Genomic DNA, 18,487 nt, shown 5'->3' on the forward strand with positions numbered 1-18,487 from the left:
TTAAAAGCCGCATCCCTAATAGAAGTCGCACCCATTCTTTTTGAATAATTGAGAATCTAAAATTCATCATTTCTCATATGTGTAGATGCTCTAATGGAAACCACATCCCCTCTGTTGCATTGTACCATTTTAATAGAAGCCGCGGTTTCTAATACAGATTTTACAGTACATCTGAAATAATGCATAGCTCTCTTTTAATCTGTATTCTATTTTGAGTTTTAGAAATCTTGTCCTGACTGGCCATACTCTACGATCTCCATTTCTTCAAACTGGTAATTTTGCCAAACTTTGTCAACATGACTCCACCTTTCATTTCCAACTCACAGTTAATATTTTCAGCGAAGCGGTAGAGGAGCTCTGGAATAAATTAAACTGAAAACCACAAATGTAAAACCAAATATATTTTCTAGGGGTACCATAGAGAGGGCACTCAAGAACGCAAACACAATAATCGAGTAAAATGAATGGAGCATCGAGAAAAAAACACTATAGTCGAGAAAAATAAATGCACACTCGAGCATAAAAACACTACGATTGAGAAAAAAAACGTGATGAATTGTGGGTAATTAAAAATGGCTGCTTTCAAGTCAAGTCAAGCAAGGACGTCGGGTGAGTAACTATTTCCTCTGCTTATGTTTTACAAATCAAAGTATGCAAGTACACCCCACTATGTGAAGTTTGTATTCAGCATATTTCTATTTTGATTGTGGTTTTAAAAATTTCGAGTAAATATAGAAATATAACTTATTACACCAAAATAGAATCTATGGAAACTCGCATTGTACACAGTACAAAAGCCGTGCATTGCATAGTATGATTCTGAACACCGAAACTAGAATCACAACAGTTTTGATATTACTATTCAGAGTGTTACAAAATTTGCTGAATAGAAGCTTGACATAGTGGGGGTAATGATATTTACTTGCATACTTTAATTTGTAAAACATAAGCAGAGAAAATATTTACTCAACCAACATCCTTGCTTGTTTTGACTAGGAAGCAGCCATTTTAAATTACCCACAACTCATCATGTTTTTTCTCGACCATAGTGTTTTAATGCTCGAGTGTGCGTTTATTTTTCTCGACTATAGTGTTTTTTTCTCTCGACACTTCGTTTATTTTACTCGATTATTGTGTTTGCGTTCTTGAGTGCCCTCTCCATGGTACCCCTGTTTTCTGTATATTTTATAAACTTCAATACTAGTAATGTGAATCACATTGTTTTCAAATTTAAAGAAATTCAAATGCCTACTCATAATTGTAGAATTATTTCAAGCCTCTTTCCAGCAAGCCTGGGTAATTGTCTCATATTTTCAAAACGTAACATTTCTGCACTACATATTTATTGCCAACACTTCACAAGCTGCATACATAATAATGATATGGCTACAAACGAAGCAAGTTTTTAGTAGGTATACACTATGAGAAGTGTTTTAGTTGTTCATACAAATGTGTTATTGTGTTTGTTTTCAGATTAAGTCCTATAAGTCCTGAAACACAGTGACCTGACTTCTTGGTTTGGTTCAAGAAGCTTGCTATTCATCATTCTTTATAATAATACCATTGGTCAACACAATTGTTCATCATGGAATCAGCAGACAAACAAGTGAGTGATGCAGACATGTATTGGGTACACCAGTTCCGGAGATTTGTTCCAAGTTCTGGGGAAGCTGAATCAAGCATTACACCAGCATTAAAAGATAAGGCAAAGAAGAAAATAAACAAGATAGTTAAGAACGGCAAAATAAAAAAAAATAAAAAAGTAAAAGTATTGGATAAAACAAATGTTGACAAACTATGTAAGTTAAAAACACAAGATCTGAACCAGCAGCAAGAGAAGGAGGAAAAACTGTCCCTAAAAGAACAAAGATGTGATGCAACGGTTGAAAAGTTGAGTTCAAAGTATGTACAAACTGAAAAAAATAATGTTTGCCATAACATTCTAGTTGATGTACATAATTCAGAATCCAGGAAACAGTATTTGGATTCATCAGAAAAGTCAAGTACAGTAGCTGCGCCAAAAGAACCTGTGTCAATTCACCGACTGACACCTGAGACATCACAACAAACTGTACATACACCTAAACTGAAAGTATCTCACCAACCTGTACGTGGAGCATTCTATCCACAGCTGTCTGTACCTAGGAATACTGTGACACCTATGGCATCGCAAGCTAAGACCATGCAGAAAATCACTCAGTCATCTGAGTTATTTGTGAAACCTGCACAGTCACCCCAACCGCCAACATGTACTCTGACATCTAATGCATCCCAAGGTGAGACCACCCAGCAATCTACTCAATCATCTGAGTCATGCAAGAATCCTGCACAGTCACCAGAACCTGAGGTCTCCTATAAGTCTACATGTACTGTGACATCTAATGCATCCCAAGGTGAGACCACCCAACAATCTACTCAATCATCTGAATCATGCAAGAATCCTGCACAGTCACCAGAACCTGAGGTCTCTTATCAATCTACATGTACTCTAGCATCTAATGCATCCCAAGGTGAGACCACCCAACAATCTACTCAATCATCTGAATCATGCAAGAATCCTGCACAGTCACCAGAACCTGAGGTCTCTTATCAATCTACATGTACTCTGACATCTAATGCATCCGAAGGTGAAACCACCCAACAATCTACTCAATCATCTGAATCATGCAAGAATCCTGCACAGTCACCAGAACCTGAGATCTCTTATCAATCTACATGTACTCTAGCATCTAATGCATCCCAAGGTGAAACCACCCAACAATCTACTCAATCATCTGAATCATGCAAGAATCCTGCACAGTCACCAGAACCTGAGATCTCTTATAAGTCTACATGTACTCTGACATCTAATGCATCCCAAGGTGAGACAACCCAACAATCTACTCATTCATCTGAATCATGCAAGAATCCTGCACAGTCACCAGAACCTGAGGTCTCTTATCAATCTACATGTGCTCTGACATCTAATGCATCCCAAGGTGAAACCACCCAACAATCTACTCAATCATCTGAATCATGCAAGAATCCTGCACAGTCACCAGAACCTGAGGTCTCCTATCAATCTACAAGTGCTCTAACATCTAATGCATCCCAAGGTGAAACCACCCAACAATCTACTCAATTATCTGAACCATGCAAGAATCCTGCACAGTCACCAGAACCTGAGATCTCCTATCAATCTACATGTACTCTGACATCTAATGCATCCCAAGGTGAAACCACCCAACAATCTACTCAATCACCTGAATCCTGCAAGAATCCTGCACAGTCACCAGAACCTGAGATCTCTTATCAATCTACATGTACTCTAGCATCTAATGCATCCCAAGGTGAAACCACCCAACAATCTACTCAATTATCTGAACCATGCAAGAATCCTGCACAGTCATCAACACCTGAGGTCTCCTATCAGTCTACAAGTACTCTGATGTCTAATGCATCAAAACAACCTGAACAGGAAGAGTCATATGTTGAAATTGTGGGAGAAATAATTTCAATCACAACACCTGGAGATAGACAGGATTCCTCACATGAAACCTCTAAAAAACCTTTATCAAAAACAGAAGCAGGACCTGTTCCACCTGCTGTAGGACCTATACCTATTAAACCATTGCCACCAGCCAAACAAGACAAAAAATCAGAAATAATTTGCATTGACTCTGATTCAGACTCTGATATTGAGATAATATCAGAACATAAATCTCCTTCTTTAGATGACTTTAATGATCAGTACTGGATGCTACAAAGTCAAAGATTCGTTAAAAAATCTAGTGACAAGACAACTATAAATAAGAAAAAGAAACACTCTGTAAAATCTAAGAAAAACGATGGAACGAAAAAGCTTGTTAAAAAACGTGATGTCGGCAAACAAAATAAGGCTTCAAAAGCAAAGACTAAGAAAAGAAAAAAAGGCAATGAAGAAATTATAAAAAGGCCCCAAAGGAGAACAAGATGGTCAAGTATCCATCAGTTGAAGCCTCCAGAAAAGGAATCACTGATAGGCAAAGAAGTAGAAGGTGATGTTGATGAATACCTTGCAGAGAAATGTTCTGATTCTGATTCTGATTCTGATTGGTTTCCTACTTCAGAATCTGATTCTGATTCTGATTGGTGTCCAAAACGGGTTACTCGCTCTACAAACAAACGTAAACAGACAAGTCAGACTTTGAATAGAACTTACTCTGATAGTCAGACAGTGTCTTATTCCAACAAGCCAAAAGATAAATTACATAATACTTCACTTGATAAAAAAGACCAGTTAAGTCAAATTAACTCACAAACAGAAGTTGAGAACAATCAGGGCATTGGTACAGTTTGTGTTTTGTCACCTGATGAACAAAGTAAAAAAGGTGATACAGCAAGTAGCACTCTTTCCCCATCAAGTACTAATAACACATCCTTGAAGTCTAACCAAAAGAAGCAAGTCAGTAGCTCATTTTCTGACCAAACAGTGACTCGAATTATTTTAAAAACATTAGAAAACAATAGTGGGACCACCAAATCTGCTGAAGGAACATTGTTAGCTAGTGAAATGAAAGCCACATCTCCAGCAAAACATTCCAGTGAAACTTGTTTGGATCCACACGATATGATTAATGATTGCAAATTAGCTGAATCTCCTGTGATTCAGTCTGAAGAATCACATAAATCACATGGGAAATGTATTGATAGTAAACATTCTGAAAACCAGATCTTACAACAAAACAATGTATCACATAAGAATCCAGCATTAAATGAACCTGCAGAAGATTCAGGTACAGTTCAAGATTATTCTAGTGATGAAGTGCAATATAATAATAATATTCGTAATGATGTTCATGAGTTGTTGAATGAATTTTCTCCATCCAATAAACAAGTAACACCAGGTACATCAGAAATGACAAGCAAACCATTACAGGAAGTTGGAATGTCTGATTCTTGGGTTGACCAGGTGCAACGTTTTCTGCCAAAAGTCTCTGATGGCGTATCTTGCAAGTCCACAAAAATACCTTCAGAAATTAAAAAAAATAGAAAACAAAAAAAAGATTGGCCACAAAAACAAATTAGTAAAAAAATGCATATTGGTAGTGAATCAACATCTACGAAACTGAATAGTAATGTAAATAGCAGTAAATCATTAAATGACACTAAAAGGGGAAGAGGAAGACCCCGGAATAACAAATCTAAACAGACCGATGATACTGCTACTCACCAAGAAAAAGCCACTGTACTTAGTGACATAATGCAAAATGCATCAACAATGTCAAGTTCACCACCAGAAAAAAAAGAAACATGTGCTAAACAGGAAAGTGGAAGACACCAACAATTGCACACACAAAAAATAGTACAGCAATGCAGTGAACAACGCCATGGTGTAGATAATCCGGGAAAAGATACTACAAAAGGCCTTTCATTACTCTCCAATCTAAGTACATTACAAGAGAAATTTGAAAAAACCTCACCACCAAAGCTATCTTTCAAAGATAAAACAACAACAACTGAGGTTAAGGGGAGGCAGAAACGAGAATTGGGTAAGGGAAGTCCCAAACAAATGAATACAGAGAAACCAACTCAGCAAAGGATTGAAGATTTCTCTAGTGATGAACAACAACAATGTAATAATAATGATGTTCATAAGTCATTGAAGCCCTCTTCTCAATCCAATAAACAAACAACATCAGAAATGCAAAGCAAATCATTACAGGATGTTGCAATGGATGACTATTGGGTTGACCAGGTGCAACGTTTTCTGCCAAAGGTCTCTGATGATGCATCTTGCTATTCCACAAAAAGTCCTTTAAAAACCAAGAAAACTCTAAAGCAGAAAAAGGTGTGGCCACAAGAACAAATTAGTAAAAAAATGCATATTGGTAGTGAATCAACATCTACGAAACTGAATAGTAATGTAAATAGCAGTAAATCATTAAATGACACTAAAAGGGGAAGAGGAAGACCCCGGAAAGACAAATCTAAACAGACCGATGATACTGCTACTCCCCAAGAAAAAGCCACTGTATTTAGTGACATAATGCAAAATGCATCAACAATGTCAAGTTCACCACCAGAAAAAAAAGAAACATGTGCTAAACAGGAAAGTGGAAGACACCAACAATTGCACACACAAAAAATAGTACAGCAATGCAGTGAACAACGCCATGGTGTAGATAATCCGGGAAAAGATACTACAAAAGGCCTTTCATTACTCTCCAATCTAAGTACATTACAAGAGAAATTTGAAAAAACCTCACCACCAAAGCTATCTTTCAAAGATAAAACAACAACAACTGAGGTTAAGGGGAGGCAGAAACGAGAATTGGGTAAGGGAAGTCCCAAACAAATGAATACAGAGCAACCAACTCAGCAAAGGATTGAAGATTTCTCTAGTGATGAACAACAACAATGTAATAATAATGATGTTCATAAGTCATTGAAGCCCTCTTCTCAATCCAATAAACAAACAACATCAGAAATGCAAAGCAAATCGTTACAGGATGTTGCAATGGATGACTATTGGGTTGACCAGGTGCAACGTTTTCTGCCAAAGGTCTCTGATGACACATCTTGCAATTTCACCAAAAGTCCTTTAAAAACCAAGAAAACTGTAAAGCAGAAAAAGGTGTGGCCACAAGAACAAATTAGTAAAAAAAAACATGTTGGTAGTGAGTCAACATCTACGAAACCCAATATAAATAAGAATAAATCATTGGATACCTCTCTCAAATCTATGAAAACAACTGCAAAAAGGGGAAGAGGAAGACCTAGAAAAGTCAGCACAGAGCAGCCAGGACAGCAAAACTGCAAAGAACAATTAATTACTACATTTAGTGAAACATTTAAAAATACATCAACAATGTTACCTAAAAAAGAACTTTCCTTACTGCACAATACACACAAGCCAAGTGCAGGACCAGAACCATTTGAAACAAGTGCATTAGTAGAAACATCTTCCACAATTTTGAAAACATCTGCAATTAAAGAAAAGGAAAGACTCCAGCAATTATGTAGAAAACAACCACTACAGCAAAGCAATGAACCACACCATGCTACTGATATTCAACCAAAAAATATTACCCATAGTGAAAGTTTACCACCAGGACAATTTGAAACTGCAACTCAAAAAAGAAGAAGAGGAAGACCTTGCAAACAGAACAAACAGGAAAGCAAGAAACAAAAAGAATCTGCACTTGGTGAAACAATTGAAGATGCATCAACACCTTCTACAAAGGAAGCAGTTAAGTTAAACTCATCTTCAGAGAACATTAATTCAGATATAATACATGCAGCATCTAATTTGAATGATATTATTTTTAGACATGCTCTGAGCACATACAAACTGAAGCAAATAAAACTTGTTATACCTAAACTGACTGCTAAAGAAATCAAAGCTTTTTCTCATGGGAACAAATTACCTGAAATAAAAACAGAGCCATTAGAAGAAGAATTTGTTACCCCTATAAATGACAGAGAACTAGATACAGACGGTTCACCTTCTGCTGGGTATGATGAAGAAAAAAGTGATCTTTTTCATTTACTCCATCCTCCAAACAATGATCAGAATGATAAATTGACAGAAACAAATTCTACAGATTATTGGATTAATGAATCGCATAGATTTGTCAAGCCTAAAAAAAAATGCTCATCTGAAGGGGGTGTGGAGTTAGACAACTCGTATAATACACAATTACCTGTTGTGCAGAATCTGAAATATGTACAGTCATTTCAGCTAGAGCATGAAGAGGCACCACAACGACAAGGAACTGCTGAGCTGCAGCAAAAACGAGAAAACCATCAAACAAAACATGAACAGCAGTCTGATCAACATGACCCTGAACATAATCTGGTATTGCCCTCACCCAACAGTAATTATCAATCAAGGGAGCAATCTCAGCTGCAGATTCAACAGAGTAGTTGCTCAATTCAATCAATCCAACAGTCTCCAGAACAACTTGCTGACACATTTGTGAAACGTCAGCGACAAATTGATGACAATTTAGTGGAAACATTATTGCAACAGTTGAAACAAAGTAAACAACTGCTTCAAATGTATAGTGAACAAATTCAGAATCAGCAAGTGTTATTACAAAAACTCCAAGATCAACAACAGCAATTTCGAGAACAACATTCTAGCCTAAGTGGGGAAATGCAACCACAACCTCAGCTGCATGTTCACAATCAGTTGCAGCAAGATCTTGAGAGTCAGTTGCAGAATCAAAAAGATATACTTTCTCAACAGGAATCACAGCTTCAGGATATTCTGGATAAAAATGCTTTAGATGAACACAATGTAAAAACAGCTAAAGATAACACTGATGCACAGATGGTCTATATTGGAGACAACCAACCAGTTATGCTAGATTCACATGTTGAGGTACAGTCATCAGTAAAACTGTCTTTGATGAACCAATACACATCACACCAAGCACAGGCTTCAAGACAGCCACAGCATACAATCATGTCGGATCAACAAGTTAATGCAGGTGCGGTACAGCAACTAACACAGAGACAGTTACAGTTTGAGCAACAACAATTAAAAGAAAATCTAATACAGCATGTGCCAATAGATCTACCACAAGTATCATTAAGCACACAGCACATACAACAACAAATGCCATTTAATCAACAAGAGCAATTAATAAATCAGTTACAACAACAAGAAAGAAGCAATGTACAAAAACAAATACCAATCCATAATCCCCATCAGGTGCCATTCAACCAACATGTGGAGCAACAACAAATGCAAGTAAATCAGCTGCAACATCAAATGGCATCAAATCAACAACAAATGCCAGTTTGGCAATCGCAACAAGTTGGTTCACCGAGTAATGCGTACAATGTAAATCGAATACCAACAAATCAGTATGAACAACAAGTATCAGTGACACCATTGTTGCAAGAACCAAGGTCAGTATGTCAGTTGGAGCAACAAATGCAACCTGCAACATATGACCCACTAATAAACCAGCAGAACCAACAGCAGTTCATAACTCAACATGATGGTGTGACTCAACTAACACCAAGACAGTCAGAGCCCTTAGAACAGTGGAACAAAGCTGAAGCTTTGAAGAGGTTGCTAATTGAAAGGCGGCAGACTCAAAGGAATTGTCAGCCTGGACAGTGTCTGAAACAATCAGTAAAGACAAACCAACAATCCAAGGAAGATCATCTGCTCAGTGTTTGTTGTCAAAAAGAGCAAGAATCGGGAGCTTGGCAGCAACAACTAAGATCAACAATCCACAAAGACAAGGGGAGCCAGGGGCAAAGCACATTTGCTCCTGTACAAATACATGCACCTTTTCAACAACAACAACAACAACAACAACAACAACAACAACAACAACCTATACCTAATCAAAGAGTATTGTATCAACAACTGTCTCCACAATTTTCTTCTGTAAACACTTTTTCCTCCAAGCCAATGTGATAATGTATCAAGCTTTCATGTGAAGCAGAATTTCAGTGTACATATACATTGTGGATTATACTGAAAACCATGTGGTGTAGTGAACTATATCTTATGCCAAAGACTTCTTGTAACTTAAAACATTGTAGCTTATGTCAAGGACTACATTATGTTGAAACTATGTATACATTATATCAAGGGCTACTTTGTGATACCATACATGAAAATTCAAAGAAGTAATTTTGATAACTTTGAGTAGTGTTGAATATGTTTAAAGGAGAATCGAGCCAAAAGTACAATATACCATTTAAGACCTTAACCAGGTCTTTCTCAAATAATCGTCCAACTTCTTCTATCGCCATTGATCATTATGTTTAAAGCTTTTTTGTTAGATTTATGAGAAAGAAGATGTTGCATCATTCTTGTAAAAAACTATTTATTTGTACTTTCAATAACTCACACAATTCTAATTAGTCCTTGTTTGAACGAAGGACCAAACTTGTTCATTTCTTGCATGTGCCTAGTACTTCATCTGGGACATGTGCACATACAGTGGTTTACTGATTCATTCAAAGATGGCCGACTGACAGCCATTTTGTATTTTTTTTGCAAATGTTGTATCTTAAGCATGCTTTGTTTTTCAAAAATGGGGTGTCTTATGCATGCTTTGTCAGTTTTTGTTCAAATTTTATACATACATTGTATGTTTAGATTACATGTCTCTGACAATTTGGTTTTACAATCAGATCAAAAATGTCTGATTGGCAGCTACCTTTCTCTTTGACCATACTATATCTCCAAGGCTTCGGGACTATTTTCAATCATACTTTGCACACAGATTATACATATTGGAATACATGTTCAGGTCAGTTTGTTCCATAATCAGATCAAAGATTGTCGCATTCATCTAGTTTTTTTGAAACAGTGGTATCTTGAAAATGATTTGTTGATTTTCATTCAAATTTGATACAAACATTATACATGTTGTGATCGTTTTGTATATCTGTACATGAGCCTGGACATATGAAATTCAGTTTGAATACAAAAAATGCATGAATAGCATATCCCATTTCTGAACATATGTTACGAATTTGGAAGAGTCATTTAACACACCTACTGTAAAATACTTTATTTTAGCTGGAATTAATTTTCGCTGAAAAGACTTTTTTAGCTCTGCTGTCGACTTTGTTGAGCGGAGCTGATCATATGAGTGATTGTCCGTCGTCGTCCGTGTCAATGTTTTATCTTTTAGACTTCTTCTTGAAATCTACAAGCCTGAATGCTTTGATACTTAGTGTATATGTACCTTGGGTAGACCTCTCTAAGATTTGTTCATTTCATGATGATATCTTCAATTCTCTAATTTTGGTGAATATTTTTGTAATTTTTGGTAAAAAGTTATATTTTCGACTTCTTGTTAAAAACCGCTTCAAAGTTCAATTGCTTTAATATTACATATATAGATACTACATGTGGACCTTTCTCAGATTTGTTCATTTCGTGATGATATCTTAAATTCTCTAATTTTGGTGAATATTTTTGGTAAAAAGTGATATTTTCGACTTCTTGTTAAAAACCAAAAGTACAATTGCTTTGATATTACATATATAGGTACTACATGTAGACCTTTCTCAGATTTGTTCATTTGGTGATGATATCTTCAATTATCTAATTTTGATGAATATTTATGTCATTTTTGGTCCGATTGCTATACATACTATACATATTGTTCATTTTCTAATGATATCTTCTGTTCTTTAATTGAAATATGCATTGCTAACAGCAGAGCTATCTCAGCCGACTGGCTGCTTGTTGGTGTATTTTACAGTAATTTCTATTGATACTAGACCAGCCAATTATTGATGCTAAATTTTTCGTCCATATTATTATATTTTTGGCATGAATACCATTTTCTCTAATTCCAACAGGGATTATGTCATTAACAATGACTTGTTATCCTTTCCTGACAAATTTTGCAAGGTTTTTGATACAAAAGATTTCTTATTTTCTTATTTTTGGCATAAATTATTGCCAAATTTTATTACATAGTTTTGTATGATCATTTTTTTTATTGTTAATTGTGTACCAATAACTCTAACTGTAATTCGTTTTATTGTGAATTGTTATACTTCACATGAAAAGTAGATAGAACATTCTCTATATGTAAACAATATACGTCTTCGACACGTCCAACTTAATCTACAATTTAGTGTTGGGAGGTGGTAAACATGTTCAATAGAAAAATTTCATGTAAGACATTTCAGAATCCATGCTAAATGTTGCACATTGGATTTTTATTGGCATTAATTCAAATACCACTTGAATAATACATTTGTATTTTCATCTTTTTGAAATGTAATATTTGCTTACCTGCCATATACAGTTTTTTCAAAGTTTATTAGAGGTTGTGTTGATATGTTATAGAATCTTCTTATTTTTTGTTATTAAATTCTTGTTTATAAGGTTTTGTAGACATTCACATGGGTGTGCTTTCTGCTTCCTAACTGCACTCTTTAGTAATCACATTGGTGTTCTGTTTCACGCCCCATCCCCAATCTACACTCTTCATATAGCAGATCGAAATGATTTTCCCAGAATTTATCTTAGTAAAGTTAGTACTTGACTTCTGTACTGTTTTGCTTTTTCAATAAGTTTCCGTGTTCTTTCTGACCTCCGCAGTTGACTTGTCTCTTCCTCAGTTTGACTTTCAACAGGAATTCCAACCAATCCCATCTGTGCCTCTGGTGGCACTTCATTGTCATGTGGACTAATATATGTTGGTGTGATGGCCCCATCAGCCATATCTGAAAAGAGACTATTAAACTGTATGGTTAAATTGAATCAAATATGACAAAATGAACTAATTTCACAATTGATTTGAAAAGGCAGATACGCTCACTATTGGGCTGGGAGTGTGGTAAACGAACAATCGCGACTGCAACGGGAAAGCACAGAGCGCATGGGTAAGCCAAGTACAGATGTCAAGCCCCCTAATAGCACAGATCCTTAATATGACACTGAAATTATACCAAAAATATTTGAAATATAAATGCAGAGTATCCTGAGTATGCAGATTGAGTCTTATTCTATATTACAATTCTCATTGGCGGTGACACCTTAGAGCTATACTGAATTTAAGCAAGTAACTCAATGTCCATCACAGTTTGATAGTAAATCAATGACATTCACTGTCTGCTTGTGAACACAAATGTCAAATGTTTAATACAACATGTATGTTTCAAACAGTGTTTCAATGTACTGGATCTTGCAATCTTGTGTCTATATGTAACAGTCTTCTGTTGTCATACAGTGCTTAAGAGTGTCCACTGATTGTCTTGATAAAAACGAAGTCTATCCGAGTGACATCTGAACGTTCAGCTTAGTATACAATTTGATGTGCCGTGGATAGTGCAGGCAATTCCTTTCTTCGACCTCACAGCAATGACTATAGTTTCGACCAGAAATTGTTGACTGTCGAGTTTTGACTGTAGCTGCCCCAGTAACCAACGCAAAACACTGATGTAACCTTCACTTTATTTATGACGAACAATATTGAGAAGATTGTAACACCGTAAAAACTGTGAAATACAAGAGTATACGTTCAGAAAATAATAACATGAACTTGCTTATTTATATTGTAATACGTGCCAGTGCTACTATGCAAATAGATAGTCAATGATATTACAGCATAGTGTGCCACCTAGTGGCAAGACTAGACGCATCTATTGTACATGTACACACAAAATATAGACAAAATTGTACATGAATCTAAGCTTATTCAAATAGATTACATACTGTACATGGAATGCGACTTGCATAATCGTGTAGAAAACTACTGAGAATTTTTGATGAGTCTCAACTACACAACTGACGGCAACTCGGCATGTAAGCTACGCCAATCATAAATCAACTAAATCGATAAGGCTTTCGAAATTAGTCTAAACATAACAATGGTTACTGAACTGGACTTAGTATGACCTGTAGTATAATTCAAAACAAGACGTCTTTAACATGAACGTAGCGCACACGACAAAAAAGCGAGGTTGAACAAAGTGCGGGAACGCAGCAAGATACCTACTCTTACCTGTGTAGAGGGCTAGGATAATTGATACCTTCTCTTATCTGTGTAGAGAGCTAGGATGATTGATACCTTCTCTTATCTGTGTAGAGAGCTAGGATGATTGATACCTTCTCTTACCTGTGTAGAGGGCTAGGATAATTGATACCTTCTCTTACCTGTGTAGAGAGCTAGGATAATTGATACCTTCTCTTACCTGTGTAGAGAGCTAGGATAATTGATACCTTCTCTTACCTGTGTAGAGGGCTAGGATAATTGATACCTTCTCTTACCTGTGTAGAGGGCTAGGATAATTGATACCTTCTCTTACCTGTGTAGAGAGCTAGGATAATTGATACCTTCTCTTACCTGTGTAGAGGGCTATGATAATTGATACCTTTTCTTACCTGTGTAGAGGGCTAGGATAATTGATACCTTCTCTTACCTGTGTAGATGGCTAGGATAATTGATACCTTCTCTTACCTGTGTAGAGGGCTAGGATAATTGATACCTTCTCTTACCTGTGTAGAGGGCTAGGATAATTGATACCTACTCTTACCTGTGTAGAGGGCTAGGATAATTGATACCTTCTCTTACCTGTGTAGATGGCTAGGATAATTGATACCTTCTCTTACCTGTGTAGAGGGCTAGGATAATTGATACCTACTCTTACCTGTGTAGAGGGCTAGGATAATTGATACCTTCTCTTACCTGTGTAGATGGCTAGGATAATTGATACCTTCTCTTACCTGTGTAGAGGGCTAGGATAATTGATACCTTCTCTTACCTGTGTAGAGGGCTAGAATAATTGATACCTTCTCGTACCTGTGTATAGGGCTAGGATAATTGATACCTTTTCTTACCTGTGTAGAGGGCTAGGATAACTCGTACCTACTCTTACCTGTGTAGAGGGCTAGGATAATTGATACCTACTCTTACCTGTGTAGAGGGCTAGGATAATTGATACCTTCTCTTACCTGTGTAGATGGCTAGGATAAATGATAACTTCTCTTACCTGTGTAGAGGGCTAGGATAATTGATACCTTCTCTTACCTGTGTAGAGGTCTAGGATAATTGATACCCTTTCTTACCTGTGTAGAGGGCTAGGATAATTGATACCTACTCTTACCTGTGTAGAGGGCTAGGATAATTGATACCTTCTCTTACCTGTGTAGAGGGCTAGAATAATTGATACCTTCTCTTACCTGTGTATAGGGCTAGGATAATTGATACCTTCTCTTACCTGTGTAGAGGGCTAGGATAATTGATACCTTCTCTTACCTGTGTAGAGGTCTAGGATAATTGATACCCTTTCTTACCTGTGTAGAGGGCTAGGATAATTGATACCTACTCTTACCTGTGTAGAGGGCTAGGATAATTGATACCTTCTCTTACCTGTGTAGAGGGCTAGGATAATTGATACCTACTCTTACCTGTGTAGAGGGCTAGGATAATTGATACCTTTTCTTACCCGTGTAGAGGGCTATGATAATTGATACCTTCTCTTACCTGTGTAGAGGGCTAGGATAATTGATACCTTCTCTTACCTGTGTAGAGGGCTAGGATAATTGATACCTTCTCTTACCTGTGTAGAGGGCTAGGATAATTGATACCTTCTCTTACCTGTGTAGATGGCTAGGATAATTGATACCTTCTCTTACCTGTGTAGAGGGCTAGAATAATTGATACTTTCTCTTACCTGTGTAACGGGCTAGGATAATTGATACCTTCTCTTACCTGTGTAGAGGGCTAGGATAATTGATACCTACTCTTACCTGTGTAGAGGGCTAGGATAATTGATACCTTCTCTTACCTGTGTAGAGGGCTAGGATAATTGATACCTTCTCTTACCTGTGTAGAGGTCTAGGATAATTGATACCCTTTCTTACCTGTGTAGAGGGCTAGGATAATTGATACCTACTCTTACCTGTGTAGAGGGCTAGGATAATTGATACCTTTTCTTACCTGTGTAGAGGGCTAGGATAACTCGTACCTACTCTTACCTGTGTAGAGGGCTAGGATAATTGATACCTACTCTTACCTGTGTAGAGGGCTAGGATAATTGATACCTTCTCTTACCTGTGTAGATGGCTAGGATAAATGATAACTTCTCTTACCTGTGTAGAGGGCTAGGATAATTGATACCTTCTCTTACCTGTGTAGAGGTCTAGGATAATTGATACCCTTTCTTACCTGTGTAGAGGGCTAGGATAATTGATACCTACTCTTACCTGTGTAGAGGGCTAGGATAATTGATACCTTCTCTTACCTGTGTAGAGGGCTAGAATAATTGATACCTTCTCTTACCTGTGTATAGGGCTAGGATAATTGATACCTTCTCTTACCTGTGTAGAGGGCTAGGATAATTGATACCTTCTCTTACCTGTGTAGAGGTCTAGGATAATTGATACCCTTTCTTACCTGTGTAGAGGGCTAGGATAATTGATACCTACTCTTACCTGTGTAGAGGGCTAGGATAATTGATACCTTCTCTTACCTGTGTAGAGGGCTAGGATAATTGATACCTACTCTTACCTGTGTAGAGGGCTAGGATAATTGATACCTTTTCTTACCCGTGTAGAGGGCTATGATAATTGATACCTTCTCTTACCTGTGTAGAGGGCTAGGATAATTGATACCTTCTCTTACCTGTGTAGAGGGCTAGGATAATTGATACCTTCTCTTACCTGTGTAGAGGGCTAGGATAATTGATACCTTCTCTTACCTGTGTAGATGGCTAGGATAATTGATACCTTCTCTTACCTGTGTAGAGGGCTAGAATAATTGATACTTTCTCTTACCTGTGTAACGGGCTAGGATAATTGATACCTTCTCTTACCTGTGTAGAGGGCTAGGATAATTGATACCTTCTCTTACCTGTGTAGAGGGCTAGAATAATTGATACTTTCTCTTACCTGTGTAGAGGGCTAGGATAATTGATACCTTCTCTTACCTGTGTAGAGGGCTAGGATAATTGATACCTACTCTTACCTGTGTAGAGGGCTAGGATAATTGATACCTTCTCTTACCTGTGTAGATGGCTAGGATAATTGATACCTTCTCTTACCTGTGTAGAGGGCTAGGATAATTGATACCCTTTCTTACCTGTGTAGAGGGCTAGGATAATTGATACCTTCTCTTACCTGTGTAGAGGCTAGGATAATTGATACCTACTCTTACCTGTGTAGAGGGCTAGGATAATTGATACCTTCTCTTACCTGTGTAGATGGCTAGGATAATTGATACCCTTTCTTACCTGTGTAGAGGGCTAGGATAATTGATACCTACTCTTACCTGTGTAGAGGGCTAGGATAATTGATACCTTCTCTTACCTGTGTAGAGGGCTAGGATAATTGATACCTACTCTTACCTGTGTAGAGGGCTAGGATAATTGATACCTACTCTTACCTGTGTAGAGGGCTATGATAATTGATACCTTTTCTTACCTGTGTAGAGGGCTATGATAATTGATACCTTCTCTTACCTGTGTAGAGGGCTAGGATAATTGATACCTTCTCTTACCTGTGTAGAGGGCTAGGATAATTGATACCTTCTCTTACCTGTGTAGAGGGCTAGGATAATTGATACCTTCTCTTACCTGTATAGAGGGCTATGATAATTGATACCTCCTCTTACCTGTGTAGAGGGCTAGGATAATTGATACCTACTCTTACCTGTGTAGAGGGCTAGGATAATTGATACCTTCTCTTACCTGTGTAGATGGCTAGAATAATTGATACCTTCTCTTACCTGTGTAGAGGGCTAGAATAATTGATACCTTCTCTTACCTGTGTAGATGGCTAGGATAATTGATACCTACTCTTACCTGTGTAGAGGCTAGGATAATTGATACCTTCTCTTACCTGTGTAGAGGGCTAGGATAAATGATACCTTCTCTTACCTGTGTAGAGGGCTAGGATAATTGTTACCTACTCTTACCTATGTAGAGGGCTAGGATAATTGATACCTTCTCTTACCTGTGTAGAGGGCTAGGATAATTGATACCTACTCTTACCTGTGTAGAGGTCTAGGATAATTGATACCTTCTCTTACCTGTGTAGAGGGCTAGGATAATTGATACCTTCTCTTACCTGTGTAGAGGGCTAGGATAATTGATACCCTTTCTTACCTGTGTAGAGGGCTAGGATAATTGAAACCTACTCTTACCTGTGTAGAGGGCTAGGATAATTGATACCTTCTCTTACCTGTGTAGAGGGCTATGATAATTGATACCTCCTCTTACCTGTGTAGAGGGCTAGGATAATTGATACCTACTCTTACCTGTGTAGAGGGCTAGGATAATTGATGCCTTCTCTTACCTGTGTAGATGGCTAGAATAATTGATACCTTCTCTTACCTGTGTAGAGGGCTAGAATAATTGATACCTTCTCTTACCTGTGTAGATGGCTAGGATAATTGATACCTACTCTTACCTGTGTAGAGGCTAGGATAATTGATACCTTCTCTTACCTGTGTAGAGGGCTAGGATAAATGATACCTTCTCTTACCTGTGTAGAGGGCTAGGATAATTGTTACCTACTCTTACCTGTGTAGAGGGCTAGGATAATTGATACCTTCTCTTACCTGTGTAGAGGGCTAGGATAATTGATACCTACTCTTACCTGTGTAGAGGTCTAGGATAATTGATACCTTCTCTTACCTGTGTAGAGGGCTAGGATAATTGATACCTTCTCTTACCTGTGTAGAGGGCTAGGATAATTGATACCCTTTCTTACCTGTGTAGAGGGCTAGGATAATTGAAACCTACTCTTACCTGTGTAGAGGGCTAGGATAATTGATACCTTCTCTTACCTGTGTAGAGGGCTAGGATAATTGATACCTTCTCTTACCTGTGTAGAGGGCTAGGATAATTGATACCTTCTCTTACCTGTGTAGAGGGCTAGGATAATTGATACCTTCTCTTACCTGTGTAGAGGGCTAGGATGATTGATGTCTGCTCTTATCTGGGTTCAGGGCTAGAATAATTGATATGTACACCAATCCGATTAAAATCTGATGTATTGTACGGCGTGTATTTCATTTTATATATT

At 37.4% G+C, this 18,487-nt stretch overlaps 1 protein-coding gene across 1 annotated transcript in view; it reads left to right on the forward strand.

The window, feature by feature from the left end:
• LOC146735769 (uncharacterized) overlaps positions 1–9,495 on the forward strand; it is a 35,466-nt gene extending 25,971 nt beyond the window's left edge. Inside the window, exon 2 of the mRNA XM_085506639.1 lies at positions 1,474–9,495. Within this exon, the coding sequence (XP_085362765.1) occupies positions 1,586–9,400 (7,815 nt within the window). The 5' untranslated portion in view covers positions 1,474–1,585 and the 3' untranslated portion in view covers positions 9,401–9,495. The remainder of the gene's footprint in view (positions 1–1,473) is intronic.
• The last annotated feature ends 8,992 nt before the right edge of the window (positions 9,496–18,487 follow it).

This window comes from Saccoglossus kowalevskii, chromosome 12 (genome assembly GCF_978046115.1).
Source record: "Saccoglossus kowalevskii chromosome 12, keSacKowa6.1, whole genome shotgun sequence".
Classification (NCBI taxonomy): Eukaryota; Metazoa; Hemichordata; class Enteropneusta; family Harrimaniidae; genus Saccoglossus; species Saccoglossus kowalevskii.